Below are 15,593 nucleotides of genomic sequence, written 5' to 3' on the forward strand. Positions count from 1 at the left end.
ACCAAAAATAATACGAATAACGTTCTTTTTCAGTGAAGTTTCTATCGTTAAAATTTAAAAAATGGCCAGAAATTTACTCCATTTTCAAATTTAAAACTCGGTATGTAGATTTGTCAACCCAGACCAGCTTTGCGAATTAAATTTGTTACTTTTATTGACTGAGTATGCAATGTTTACACTTTATTTGTCCAAATATTATCATAAAAGAAAACGATTTAAGAATTTAAATATTTCCAGTCATCTTGAAGAATATTATGATTTTATTACGTGAAGCAGTCATTTCCAAGCCCATAAATCATATATATTCTTGATCAGCATTCACAGGAGCGTATTTCTAGCTATGCCAGGAAAAGAAAAAAGACTAACAAAATTTTCCCATTTTTTCAAAATTTGATAAGGGGTTACATCGTTAAAATTTTCAAAACTGAAACAAATTTTTGATTTCCTAAACAATTGAATTCAGTAAGCAAATTTGTTACCCTAAACAAAACTAGCATATAACAGTTTACCGAATTGAATTTAATACATTTTTGACTGAGTTATGAAATTTTTAAACTTTTATTTGTCCCAAAAAATCATTTTTAAAATAAATTTGTTCCACACTTTGGTTAGTAAAACTCGCTTTATTTTCTCGTAGTGTACGTATCTTAGGCTCTATCTCGACTACGTCAGTTCGGACTCTAAAAACTACGATAAATTAAAGTTAAACTAAGGCGAATAATTAAACATAATTAAATATTGTTGAATATTTCGCTGCATGGCATTAATTTTGGGAAATTTAGCACATTTTCTTTCATATCTAAACAATTATTAACGGTCAGTCTCGCTTTGTTTTTATTTTTTATAATAAACTTAAACGATTTGTACAACAATTTAAAGTGACTCATATCTACAAAATTAAATGCAAAAACAGAGTGAATCTTATTGAAATTTTGAAATGTTTCAAATGGAAAATCCCCTAAAATACTTTCTCTTCTTAACTTTAAACTCTAACTAACTTAATCGAAACTACTTAGGTCCATAACTACCTCAATTAGCTTAACTAAAACGACTCAATGTGAGTCACTCAAGGAACTTTTTGCTTCTGCATCGATTCGGCGCAAAAAAAAAATCAAATTTATATATATCGTTCTAATATTTCCATGGCACTAGAGGAGACAGGCTACAGCCGGATCTAGAACTTTTCATCATCAATGTTGCTCCGGCAATTGTTCAAAGCCGACTGTCTTTTCAGCGTTCCCGTCTCGCAGTCATTATAGGTCTTGGCCAGGACCTTGGGTGTGTTGTTGTGATGCATGTTGTTGCGATTGAGGGTGCCATTGCCATTGCCATTGCCCAGATTGCTCGTCTTGGCGGGCATGCGGAAGCTGGACTGGCGCTTCGGTCGTTGGTCGTAGTACTGCCAGATAGAAATATATATTTATTAATATTTTTTCAGGGGGTATTTAGGTAAAGAGAACTCACATCTTTGGTGGGCAGGCTGGAATACTGATTGGGATAAGTGTCAAAGCTGGCTGTGGTAGTAGTGGTCTTGTTGAGAGCCTCCTCAGCGCTGAGCAGGAAACGCTGCTTGGTGAATCTATAGGTGGCCAGACAACAGGCCACAGTTATCAGCAGACAAACTCCTATAACAATGGGCACAGTGGCCGTAGAGGCAGACTGGACATCTGCAAAGATTCAATATATAGATTAATATTTCTATTAAATTATTTAAAAATCCTAGGCTTACCCTCGCATTCGTTGGGCACACAGGCGGTCTTTTCGAACTCTGCCCCCCGACACTCCTGGGCACTGGGCTGCTCCATAAGACAGCGACGATGCCTCAGGCGTATGCCATCGCTGGAGCAGCTAGACCACTCGCTCCAAGAACTCCAGCCCAGGAAATCTTAAAAGACAAAGAGAATTTAGTACTGAAGCAAGTTCAAGGACTTAAAAAACCCACCTTCACAAGGTACCATTTCACACTTTTGCTCTTCTAGGGCGCGACCCTGGCACATCCTTTCGTGTCCTCCCAGGCAGCGTCTTGTGCGCCGACGCAGACCCAATCCGCAGGTCACCGAGCAAGCAGACCACTCCGACCAACAACCCCACTCTCCATGCTCCAGCTCGTTGTCTATGGCATTGCCCGTCAGTTGGTCATCCGTGGGACAGGCCTGAAGATTACACACGCGACTCTGAGTGCCGCGTCCTCGTTGCCGGTGCTGGGTTCCACCACCACAACTCACGCTGCATGGTGACCAGTCTGCCAAATCCGCTGAATCCGTGGCTTCGTGGTCACCCTGTCGCTGACAGCTTCCATCAGCATGACAGCTACGGGACTCCTCCTTGGCCAGACTAATTCTCACTGAGCTGGCATCCGGACTGGTGGCCCGGCAGGCGTACCTGTAGCGTCGCTCCAAATGCGGCTCACTCGAGTTTCCACTGCCCGCAGACGTCAGCCAGGGCGTCCAGGCACTGAGCTTGCGCACTTCCTGGCAGCTCTGCATGTTACACTCCTCGTAGTCCAGCCGGCAGCCTGGACACTCCATGCCGCCGTTGAGGGGAGCCGGATCATTGCACTCGCGACGACGCATCCGGAAGCCACCACCACACTGGGCACTGCACTCGCTCCACTCACCCCACGGACCCCAGCCGCCGTCCACGGACTGCGGTTTGGCCACCGGACAGGGAGGGAGATGGCGGCAATAAATCTCCGACTGTTCCGAGCCCACGCAAGTGCGTCCGCCATACGCTGGCTTAGGATTGCCGCAAGAACGTCGCCGGATCTTTACGGCTATGCCGCAGGTTTGAGAGCAGGGCGACCAGGCTGACCACTCTGTCCACCCACCATGTTGAGTGCAATTGGTCACCTGTGTGCTGATGCCCTCGCAAGTGGAGCCTCCGTGCTGCGGCTGAGGATTATTGCAGCTGCGCTGACGGCACTGACAGTTGCTGTCTGGCTGCTCATGCTGCTGGCACACTGCCCAAGGGCTCCAGGTGGACCATCCACCATCAATGGGAGCATTTAGCACTGGACAAGTGAGTTGCGGTGCCTGATGCCAATGCTGCCACACAGAGGAGTCTAGAGGTTGAGGCATACAACGCTCCACCAGCTCGTTCCAGCCGCAGTACGGATCCATGGCGTTCAGGCAGCTCGACTGGGAGACATGCCGGCTGCAGTGCTGGGCGGGTATCCGGGTGAGGGCCAGGTCGGTGCCCAGGTAGAGCGAATCGCTAACCTTGAGGTAAGCCATGTTTAAGAGCGAACTGCTTCCAGTGTCATCCGCCTGCCACAGTTCCACCAGACAGGTTTGAGCCTCGCCTCCGCCGTACTTCACCGACAGCTTCTTGATGTGATTACCACTGCTGGCCACAAACAGTACATGCACCTGCTCCGTTTTCGTATGGATAATGTCCAGGGCCAGGCGACCAAACTGTTCCAGCTTGGAGTGATACAAAGGCTGGGCACCAATGGGTTGAACTGACTTGTCCATGAGTTGGTAACGGGAACTCTCCAGCCAGTGGCCAAAGCTGGTTGAACCGCTGGCACACTGAAATTGGCTCCTCTGGTTGGTGTCCACCGTTTGCCAGGCTGCATCCGCGTGCTCCTGGTGTCTGAAGGGTCCGTCGAAAGCTTCGTTAATGGCACTGAGGTTGTAGGCACAGACTGCAGAGCCAAAGATGCTGGATCTGGGGGGAACAATTTATTGGATTAATATGACAGGAAGCTTTAGAAAACCTTTTGTTGTAACCTACCCTGAAGTCCTAAAGGTGGCATATAGTATGGACTCGGATTCGGCATATGTCATGCCCTGAATCTCATCGAAATAATAGGGATAGTCCCCGGGCAGTGAGCAGTTCAAGCGAGCCTTCAAAAAGGATGTCCAGTTTTCCTTCAATAGCCTGCCACCACCAGCATCATTCTTGCAGACTCGAGCTATCCTGGAATATATTACCTGGGGAAGGAATATAAATAAATATATTTATTATATATATAAATATATATGTAGATATTAATAAGCTTACCTTGCCACAGCTCATGTGCTCGGCTGCCGATTCGCGGAGCAAAAAGTAAACAAAGTTGCCTGCCTCGAAGCTGCCCACGAATTGGGCTCCACTCAGCCAGTTATTGTTGTATTGTTTTGTGCGGAGGAAACGCTGAAAATAAAATATAAAATTAACATATATAAATAAAATATATAATTTAAATAAATAAATAAATACCATATAAAAAGCAATAAGAAATTTTAAGATTTATTAAATAAATTTGCGGCCTTAACATAAATTTGTACTTTAATTTTATGTTTATACATTTAAAATTGTATATTTAAAGGATCCTTACGTTAAATTAGCAAACAAAAATAGTTAAAATAAGTTTGAAATAAAACAAAGTCACTTTACATAGATAAAAAGCCAAAAAGAGAGATTAAAGGCTTGTTTAAAGTACATAAATTACTCATACGCAAGGTGTGCCAAGCTCATATAAAGGCGCCTATAACTGAGCAAATTAATGTCAAGTTATATTAAGGAAAATGTATAATAAAAGCAAGAAATTAAATAACAATAAAATAAAATTTAAATATATAACCATAAAAAAGCCTCAATTGATATTTTAAATTCGAAAAAAATTACTCATACGCAAGGTGTGCTAGCTAAAAAAAAAAAAATAACTGGAAAATAAAACATAAAAGAAAATTGCATAATAAAATCAAGAAATTGAATAGCAATTAAATAAGTAACCCTAATAAAACCTGAATATATATTTTAAATAAACAAAAAATCACTTATACGCCATGTGAACCCCGAATATATCCCCCTTTACCCACCTCGTTAGATTGCACTCCCGTTCGCAGGATCGCCACATCGCTACCCGAGAAATCTGTGGCGGTGCCTACAAACAATTGTCCATTCGACTGGAGCAGACTGGTGCTGTTCGCCTGCGGATGGAAGGGGCACTTGACCACTCCGCTGTCCACACCAGTGATGTTGAGGTTCTCCATCTGCAAGGGGGGAAGGGGTAAATGGCGCGTCAGTTTGGCGACTTGGACGACTTGGACGACGACGACCACGACCACTCACCTGGCGCCACGAGCAGCTCGGCTGGAAGGCGTTCGTCCCACACGCGTACAGCTGGTTCTCACCGTAGCTGTGGAGCACGCGCACATAGTTGCGACACCATCGCTCCGACTGGCCTTTTGCCTGGCACATGGCAATCTCCGATGGCGTGGCCCCCCAGCTGGCCCGCTCCAGTGGCTCCAGATCGAAAGACATGCGGAACAGAGTGTCCCTGGAAAGGAGGAGGAGATTTAGACAGGGATTAGACGAGGATTATGAAGTATAATTAATGATGATTGATTTCATTTAATATGATTAACTTCTTCCCAGTTATCTCCAATAGGCTTCTATAATCTCTTCTTAACTGATTAAATTTATCTTAAAACCTTTTTCCTTAAGCATAAGACTGGCACTTAAACTCCTTTATTTCTTTCAGTGCTCGTCTCTTGAAAGGCGGCCTATTGGCCAGCAATAACAGTTAGAGAGACGGCCCACAATTGTTTACAAATAAGGCAGACTCCGGCTCCGGCTCCAGCTTCGGCTGCGGCTGCAGCTCCTTCCCACCTCCTGCCTTCTCGATCCCCCCCTCTCCAGCAGCTGTCATAATTTTCAACTGGTTGGCCGCCAGTGCATTGAACTGCAAGGCAAACAGGTAACGAAACTTGGCCCCGGCACAGTGGTTGCCAATTTGTGAGGTGTGCGGTGTTCAGTGTGCCATTTGGAAAAGTTTTGCTCTCTCAAGTCTGGGATAACGACAAAGACATAGTCGAGGGTTAGGCATCGATAAGATTGACATGGTGTATGAATATATAATATATACATATATGCTAGACATACTATATGTAGTTAAGTCTTTGAATTAGGCAATATTTTGGGACATGGAAAGTCATTAATTCGCTAAAATGAATTTAAGATAATAGGAAATGTTTTTTATATCTTCACAAATATGTAAATCAAAATCTTTGAAATTCTTTACTTTACTACATATAAAAATATATCTTTTTAGAAAATATTTGTTATATCCTTTAATAACCACTGTAACCACACAACCACTGTGCTACGCGGATTTGGCGAAACGAACACGAAGATCAATAGATCAAGTGCATTCGAATGCGCGAGAAGCAATTGCTAAATGGTTACATCTCGACTTGGACAGCGCCATTTTTTCAATTGGATATGCGGGATTTTTAAGGGGGGGCTGGTCTGAAAGCTGGATTGGCTTGGATTTGGAATGGAATGGAGAACGCCGCCGTGCTTGGGCTTGAGAAGGAATGCCGCCGCCGACCAGACGTCGCCAAAGAGCTGGAGCTAAAAAGAGATCACTGCCCACAGTCCAGCCATCTAATGGTCACTTGCGGCTGTTTAGAGGCCTTAGGATATAGTATATATAAATATATATTGAAAGCGCAGTTGGGCAATGCTACACTGGGAGAAAATGGGGTAGTCTGAGCTAAATTTAATCTTCTTTGAGACATACAAAATCGTTTAAAAGAAAAATAAACAAATCAAAGGATATTTCAAAGGCTAAATGTTAATAAAGAAAAGGAAATAACTTGTTTTCAGAGGTTATAATAATTTTATAAATTGACAATAATAATAAAATATTATTAACGATTTATAAACAAATATAAAAAGAAAATACCTTTTATTTTAATCTGGAATATAGGCTTTAAGCAAAAATAAGCCACCCTATAAATATTTTCTTCTCCAGCTAAGAACACTAAATTTAAAATATTAAAGAAACCTTGCCACATTTTCTCCCTGTGCACATATAGGCTGACGATCCAGCTCGCCCAATATCAATCATTTGGATTGCAGCTGGCGCAAGGCGCGTGGCACCTCTCGACGACCAACCTCCGTCCAGTTTTACAGCTCAGGTTGTGCGTTATATCGCTCAGGTGGTAACCTGAGCTCCACGCGCTGCTGCCTGTGCGTTTTAAGCGGTACGTGATGAGGTAATAAACACGCCAACAGTTTGCGAAAATCCGCCCTTCCCTAAAACTCAATTCGATGTGCAAACGGAAAAGCAGCTGCCAATAGTCCTGCGATGGGCAGATGCAAATTTATAGTTTTATACGGTTTCCATCGCCATTTCAAGTCTAATTTATAGCCTTCAATTAGGCGATAATTAATTGATCTGTCACGCAACTGCCGGACAAAATGTCAAGACTTAGGTAGCAGCAGAAATTATAAAAGAGTTTTATGGATATTTTGCTTTTTTATAAAGTTATGTCATTGCTACACCATAATATCATTTATTATGAGTTAAACTTATGTTAAAGCTTGTTAATGGTTTTAATTTTTAAGGCTGTACTTTGGTTATTAAAGTTTATAGATCCCACATCCTCTGTGAACCTTGTTCTGGACTTATCAGCTTTAAAAACTCATAAGAACCTTTAGCGGGAAGCTAACATTTATTGACTGTTGTTAAGCTTGTTGGGTAAGGTTCCAAGTATTAGCTGAAATACCTGTAAATAGCACAATATATATTTATTGTTCCAAGGTAAGTCAGAAGTAATCAAAAGGCATTAAATCTCAAGATTACAACTGCGCCATGAGACTAAGTGTCTGAAAAGGTTCTTATAAAAAGACTTATGCAAGTGCTAGGGGAGTGGTTTGCAAGTCTTCAAGAGGGGCGTCAACGGAAATTGAATAACCCCTTTTGGCACCTCTCTGGCAACACCCCTCGACACAAACTCATAACAAAAAACCTATAAAAAAACTGGTACAAAAAAACCCTGTGAAAATGACGTGACAAAAGCCGGGAAATGTGCCAAACTGCAAAAATGCAAAGTGCAAAAAAAAAACAGTGCGAGAGGAAAAAAATTGCCTTTACTGGCCGGTCCGGTGTGTCGTGTGTGTAAATCTCTCCCAGACTTAACGGCTGCAAAAATTAATTACTGCTGATTGTGTTCGTTACAGAGCCCAGTTCTTGGCGGGTTCAGTAGCCCGACAAGTGCGGCCTCCTCAACGCTATGATTACATTTGCTATGCTCACTTACTACGTCTATACATCTGCATATATGGCCATAAGAACAGGTGAAAATTATGGAAAATAAAGTGAAATCATCAGGAAGACATTCCATTAGGAATAGGGTTGGTTTTTTGTACTAAATTATGAGTAAAACTATCACCAAATGGCACACCATTTGTTATAAAATGGTTTATTTTGCTTGTGACTAAATTTTTAAATATTATTTCAAGACCTTGCCTTTGTCACGTTCTAAAGAAAATCAAACAAAAATGTTGTAAAATCTGTCTTTAAACAAAAGTGTACTTATTTACCGTGGTTTTAGTAGATAAATGAGAGATTATGGCTCCTAAAATAATAAACATTATTAAGTATTTCTAACGAGTGACTCAAAAAATATTTCTTAGCACTCAAATGACTTTTAAAATTAGTAGAAATATCAACTGAAATAATATAAAGGGTATGGCTTACTTCCATTAAAAAAATCACTCCTTTCAGGTGTGTCTAAATATATAAATAGTACAAAATAATTGCAAATAAGCATAACAAATTCCAAAAGTTTCTGTTAATTTTAACACGATTCCTATCTGCACAGTAAACAAATTTTGACTATATAGATATTTAAATTATAAATTTATAATAATAAAGGCTCGTTGATTCTAGAATATTTTGACATCAAAAAATCTTTACCCTTCAAACAACCATTGAAAAATATTAAAAAACTTCAATTTAAATCTAAATAAATTAAATTTAAAACCCAATCTTTTATTATATTAAAAAAAAAAAACATTTTCTTCTCTCTGTACCTTGACAAGTTCATTGAGCTGTTTCTTGTTTCTTTTTAGAAAACCTCTTCCACTGCCAATGTGCACCACCCCGTGCGGCGATAAGCAACGGCCTTGTCAATTAGCATTGGCTTTCAAAAAAGCCATAGCTAACTCCCCGCACCCCTTTTCTCACTCATCACACCATCAGCCACTGCTGCTGCCTCACCTGATTTTATCTTTCGTTTCACCTGGCATTCTGCTTAGGTGTGAAAAAGGCCGATACACATGTTTCGCGCTTTTCTTTTACCCGCATTTAATTTCGACTAAGCTGTACTATCGTATCTTGTATGCTGTTTGTTTTTTTGGGTTGCTTTGTTTTTACTTTGTTTTGTTAGTTGTTTAATTTGTATTTGTCATTATTCTTTGCCATTCGCTATCTTTTTGCAAAAGCGCGTGCGTGCAAATATGCCTGAGCTTGGGCATGGAAATACTCGGATGTTTGCTCGCTCGATCACCTCAGCAGTCTCCTCTAAGCTACACCGCCATATCTAAGACATTATCTTTAGAATTCTGAAAACGTTACTAAACGGCACGTAATTAGTTTGTGATTTTGTTTAAATATTAATTAATATTGCTGGAGAAAGTTCCAGGGAGAGCTCTGAAGAGAATCTATAAAAATTATTTAATTAAATACAAAACTACATCAAATTTAATACCTAAAATTGGTTTAATAATTTTGTAATGCCACCTAATTTGTAGACTTAAACCTAAATAAACTAGCTTCAACTGTTGTAATCAACATCTGACGAGACAGAAATACATAAAATAAACCTACTATAAACTGCTCCTAAAAATTCGCCCTGACCCATTTGCATCATCTACCCAAAAACCCCAACATATGTGCATATGTATCTGAGAGCTTTTATATCTGTATCTGAGCATTGGCAGTGCGCATATTTTTCGCACACCTTGCGTTTGCCGGCAACTTTTTTATTTGAACGACAAGCGCGACAAGATAACAAAAAGGCCTCTTTGTAAAGCGCAGTGGAGCAAGTGGAGCCGGGGCTTGAGATACAGATACAGATACGGATACCAAATACATATATAAATATCTATATGGCTGGGCCCGCGACTGGAGCTATTAAAAATGCGGTGTCGCCGCCTGTCGCCTATTACCCATTGCCCGGTTACCTGTGCGAGTAAGTTGCTCAAGTGGTCGCCGGTGCGCCAGGTGCGTGGGCGTTGTGTCTGCCGCTCTGGCGGCGCTCTTGCTGTTCGGACTTAAATGGGTTACTTGTAATTAAAATTGCCGCTGCAACAACCGCCGCTAATCTTGGCTAAAACTGCGCCAATTACAGGTGAGCATCGCAAAAGGGAAAATAATAAAAGATAATTCTTATATCAGACTAGAACTTAAGAATTAGGGTTTAAAAATATTTTTAAAGCTCTTTTTCTACTATTAAATTAGGTAAATAATATATAAAATTATTTTTCTTATCTCTTTTTTATTTTTAAACTAATTTTTGATATTTCCCAGATTGTAGTTAAGGAGTCTCGACTGTACTTCTTTACTGAGCTCTACCTACACTGACTGCCGCATTCCTTGCACTCAAACTCAAACTCAATCCGCATTCGAATAGTTGTGTGTCAGTCTGGAGCCGCTCAAGAGGTTTGTTATAGAAATATGCAAAATGTTTGCCCCCTCCTTAGTTACGCCCCTGTCTCCGAACATGGTTTGATTAATTTTGATTTCAATTTTTGGTATCCGTGTGCTCCAGTAGCCGTCGCGCTGACGTTGGCTGTCACAGGTGCATATTTGTGGCTTGTACTTCCAAAAATTGAGTTGCTAGTAATTTGGGCATATTTTGGGTGGTTCTAAGCCAACGTTCATTATGATTTATTAAGGGGTAAAAATAATATTTAAATAATTCAAGTAAATCTATAAAAATCCTTGTAACTTTACTCATTTATTTATTTTAGTTTCCTGTTTCTTAGGCTGTCTATCCTCTAATTCCCATGGAAGTCACCCTACTGATATTCAAGTGGAAAAAACAATATTATGGTTAATGCACAACACACGAAAATAATTTCCTTGTTTATATAACTTTTCGTTGAGCCATATGTATAAACATTTGAAATGCTTCCCAGCAGGTCATTTGCATGCTCCATTTGCGACAAGCCACAATACGAAAAGCAGCGCTTAAGCGACCCCTCCGACCCCGACCCCTCCAACAAAATAATGCGAGCATTATGTAGTATAAATATATATATGTATGCATCTTCATGTACTGGTACTGCAGGAACTCACAAAAAGGTTGCGAAGGCGAACGAAAGCGAAAACAAAACGGAATATTATTTTAATGCAGTCTATATCAAATTTCGGCCAGTTGCAGCCCAAAATTACACTGAGAAAAATCAGGGAAAATCCAGAAAGGTTTTTACTAAAAATATTTTAATTTTCAAGCCATATAAAAACTAAATAATTTCAATTATAAGCCACAAAATATGAATATCTTTAAAAAAAAAGCTGATTTCAACTTTAAAAATATAAAGATATAAAAACTATAATAAATTTTACTTGTAGAAATTATTTTTAATTAGTCTTTTGGTCTTTTTTCAGTGCTGTCTCTGCTCCTGACAAAAAATAAAGCGAAGCAAAGCAACCAAGTTGCCTCGTCACTCGTCATGAAACACGGACAAGAGCGTTGTCGGAGTCCCATTCCCATTCCACTCCCGGACTCCATGCCCATTCCACTCCCGTATTCCATGCCCATTCCACTCCCGATTCCATTCCCATTCCCATTTACAGACCCCGTCAACAGGCGGCTGGCCGTAATCCGATCTTGCAGTCGTGTCAAGTGTGCTGCAGTCCAGATACAAGGAGCATAGCATGCACTCGCTCACCACCACAACTGAGCAGCGGCAGCAGACCCACACAGATACTATTACGATACCGGGGCAATTGCCCATCTGAACCCCAGAAATCATAAAACAATTGTACAACTAGTTTAGATACTACTATGCCGCAATTAAAATGCGGTCTGCGATTAGAGATGGTTTATGTGGCGGCAACATCGAGGGTCATTCGGTGGCTTACTTGCGGTACTTGCAGGTCTTCGGTTCGTCTTTAAAGACGGCTCTACACCTATTTTTTTTTTATTTTAGGGCGAAGCCTTATCGAAACCGCACTGGCAAGGATGATGGTTAACCTTAGGTGGTTTGTTTGGAGATTAGAGCCAGAGGTAGTTGGGCTTATCTGGTACAAAATATAGTGTTTGATTCTAGATTGTATTAATCTTTGAGTGTACATTTTGAAATCTTGAAACGATATGTAATACAAATAAATCTTGATATGTCTAAATTATGGTCCAAATTTTAGAAATATTTAGTTTATCATTAAATCAAGCTCTGTGAAAAGTTTAATATATAAAGTCTGCCTAAAATATTAAACTCATTTATTACCTTTCCAAGAATTGATATCTTATGTGAATATTTTTACAGTTCAAACTGATTGATTTATTTATTACTTTTTATCAACCATATATCACCTAGATATGACAATCTTTAGTGTTCTAAAAAACACAAATCTTCATAAAACTTTCACAAAGCGAAACTTGTACTATTTTTAAGAAACTCAAAAAAAGAAATCCCAGCGGCAGCGGCAATCTAAAACCCGTCTAGGCCCTTTGATTAGTTGGCTTTATCGCGTAAGCCTACACATTATAAAAATAAATTACATTTTATGTGGTTAATAAAGCCCACTTGCCTATCTGCCCACCTACTTTCGGTCTCTATTTGGAGCAGTTGCCCTTTGCTGGCAACGGTTTTTATATCGAGACCTTATCGTCATACTATAACTCACAAAACCTGGTAAATATGAGTGTGAAAAGTGGTAAAGAAGAGGGTATAAGAGTATAGGAAAAGATACTGAAAATGTCTGACAAATGATTGACGACAACGGCATGATAAACGACTTTCCTACGCCAATGCAGGCAGCAATGGGTTAAGGCATATCTTTTTATATGTATAAGTGAGTTTATCAATGTGACGACACTATATTCTATAGACATCTGCGTCCATGTGAGTATCTTATCGCGGGGCTTCCACTGGAGAGGTGTCGCATCTACTATGCGAGGCAGAAACAAATAGACTTCAAGCCTCGGGTTCTTATAGCGTAAATGAAAAACAAACTACAAGATACAGATACGAATGTGAGTACGAGTAGAAGTATGAGTACGAGTATACTCGTATATTAAATTGCTCAACAAATAAGTGGAGTACACATGGTCTTTCTCTCTTTTTTTCTGTGCCCTGCTAAATATTTTTTGGTTACCTTAGCGTTTTCCCTTTTCCTTCTTTTTTTTTTTTTTTTTTGTTCCTTTAATTTTTATTTTTATTTTTACACTCAATTATCTTTATTTATTCCCTTGCCCACAGCAGGTACTCGAGATAAGTTCTGTTCGAGGGTTTTTTATTCGTATTTCAAGCTTGCTGATATGCATGAGGTTCTGGTAAAGCGTACACTTTCATTTTTATACGTGTTTTGTAAACTTAATCTTCTGCCAAAAAAAAAAAAGAACATTATCAGCCAGCGTTTTACGTACGCAATGCATCTGTTTATTTTCCCTGGATCGCTGCGTTTTACGTAATCCCTGATAACCCCTACACGCACGCATACGTCTAAGAAGATTTATTTTCGGGGGTGTTTCCCCTATCGCTATCTACTTTGAAAATAATGACCCACTTATCGGTGCTACTAATTAAAAGTGAGTCTACAAAAAAATAATAATAATCTTTCGGGTCGTTCGGCGCAAAAGAACAGTCAGAGTGACTACGTACGTGCAGGGCTTAATCGTGACTCAATATTGGCCGGAAACCAAACCCATAATAACTAGCTATAATAACATAAGTAAAGGCTCCTGGTTTTTACCTGGCGCCGACAATCACTTGGCTCCTGGCCACGTCGAACAGCATTTCCGAATACCAGCTCGTTTCGGGATCGTAAAATCGTTTAGCAGTGGACATTAAATCTGAAAGAAATAAATTAAATTAATGTTTGGATTTTTAAAACAATTTTTATTGACCCATTTCCATCTTAACCCTCTTTTGCTGTTAATTTTAATATTCAAGTGTTTCTGAAGGGCTCTCTCACTTTTCTCGGAATTTTAATATTTAACTTGAGGTAAAGTCAAAAAAAAATAAACCCTATACAAAAATTAAAATCATTGTCACCAGAAACCTCGAGCTGAGTTCGCATTTCGTGTCCGACTGAAGATACATTCCGTTGCAAAACCAGAAAAAATAACAAATATTTTAACAAAATGCAAAACACGAAGAGCGATTTCTGATTAAAAGCCGGAGATACTCGGATTTATAGAGGTGTCATAAATGCGACTGGTTAAGCTGAGGGAATTCTTTGTTGACAAGCAAATAACAACAAAAAAAATAGTGGACAGGTGGGTGAAATGGCACCTGTTGGCCCTCCCTTGCGTAATATCGAGTGCAGACTCTGAGAGCCACTTGGAGTTCTGACAGACATCAACCCAATTTACGGCTTACAGTTTACAGTTCCCCTCAAGTGGCTAACTTGATTGATTGCCTTGCAATTGACACAGTTTTGGTGTAAGTTTTTTGATAATCCCCGCCCCGAAACGCACCTTGATAGGAGATGTATCGCGAATCGTTCTCCAGCAACTCCACATTCGATTGCGTCTTGTAACCACTGCCGGCCGTTGGCTGTGGGCCTTGTAGGGTTAAGAGTGATAGGAGCAGTAGAAGCCAAAGTTGGCTAAACATTTTGGGAAGTTTTAAAATTAACATGCTGGAAAGAAAGAAGAAAATGGGTTAATTATTATATTTTAAATAAAAGAAGAATTATAAAAATTAGTCGAATGATTTTAAATTGCAGGGAAAGGGTTATTTTCGAATCTAAAAATCATATACATATTTCCTTGAGCAGCATCAAAACCCGAATAGTAAATAATAAACTAAAATATTTCAGATTAAATAAAATAAAATTCAACAGAATACTTTATTCAATTTATTTACTCAATTCAACACATTTCTTTTTGTAATTTAAATTATTTTATTTAATTATCAACAATATCAATCATTAAACCCCCTTCCTACTTAACAAAAAAACATAACTGTTATCACTGCTTTAAACATTTTTAATCACACTCTCAATGTAATATTGTCGTATTGTTCGTGAAACATTTTACACTTCCTCAAAACGAAATGTATATATATTTTATAAAAAAATGTAAACAGTAAAACGGCCGATTACAGAGGCAGATTGTTGGGGACTTACTTCATTTAGTGTCACGTAGCGTGCAAAAAAGTAGATTAAAATTTATTCCATTCAACTTTAGCGGTGAGCAGATTGTAAAAAACCGTTGGTAAATTGTATAAATATAAGCATGTGCTTGATAACTAAGCAAATCGATAATGGCGCGCGGTTTTTTTTTTCTCTTTTAGATGATCATTACAGATCACTGATTTTCACTTTTCACACAATAAAACACACACACTTTTGGAACAATTTTTTTGTTAGAAATTTTTGTTAAAAATCTTGGTTGATTCTTTTTTGGAAATTCTCAGAAGAAAATCGAAATTTAGCTACCCTCTTGGGTTGGCTTCAAAATCATTGACAAAAGGCACAGAGATAGACACCAGCAACAACAAAGTCGACGTATATAGCGAGACGGGTTTTTTTCTGCTGCTGCCTCGGTTTCCTCCTCTTACAATTCTTCAGATTCAGATATAGGAGTCGCGCATGCCCGCCGATCGGCCAAGTTAACCGCGCAGAGAGTCACAAGAAA

General features: G+C 39.5%; 1 protein-coding gene and 1 long non-coding RNA gene across 3 annotated transcripts; one reads left to right on the plus strand and one right to left on the minus strand.

Moving 5' to 3' along the window:
* Positions 1-609: 609 nt before the first annotated feature.
* Positions 610-15,593, minus strand: Sema5c (Semaphorin 5c). Its single transcript, XM_017165813.3, has 11 exons — positions 15,083-15,593; positions 14,430-14,593; positions 13,703-13,802; positions 5,059-5,266; positions 4,806-4,979; positions 4,006-4,137; positions 3,736-3,935; positions 1,943-3,669; positions 1,730-1,885; positions 1,465-1,667; positions 610-1,399 (listed from the first exon to the last, which is right to left on the minus strand). The coding sequence occupies exons 1-11, from the start codon at positions 15,085-15,087 to the stop codon at positions 1,175-1,177; spliced, it is 3,294 nt and encodes a 1,097-aa protein (XP_017021302.1). The 5' UTR covers positions 15,088-15,593; the 3' UTR covers positions 610-1,174.
* LOC121503134 (uncharacterized) lies at positions 9,544-12,223 on the plus strand. Of its 2 annotated transcripts, XR_011444844.1 has the most exons (4): positions 9,572-10,130; positions 10,310-10,441; positions 11,393-11,874; positions 11,938-12,223. It is a non-coding gene; the product is annotated as an uncharacterized lncRNA (long non-coding RNA). The 2 variants fall into 2 exon arrangements; XR_005991303.2 differs by having other exon boundaries at positions 9,544-10,130; positions 11,393-12,222.

This window comes from Drosophila kikkawai, chromosome 3L (genome assembly GCF_030179895.1).
Source record: "Drosophila kikkawai strain 14028-0561.14 chromosome 3L, DkikHiC1v2, whole genome shotgun sequence".
NCBI lineage: Eukaryota > Metazoa > Arthropoda > Insecta > Diptera > Drosophilidae > Drosophila > Drosophila kikkawai.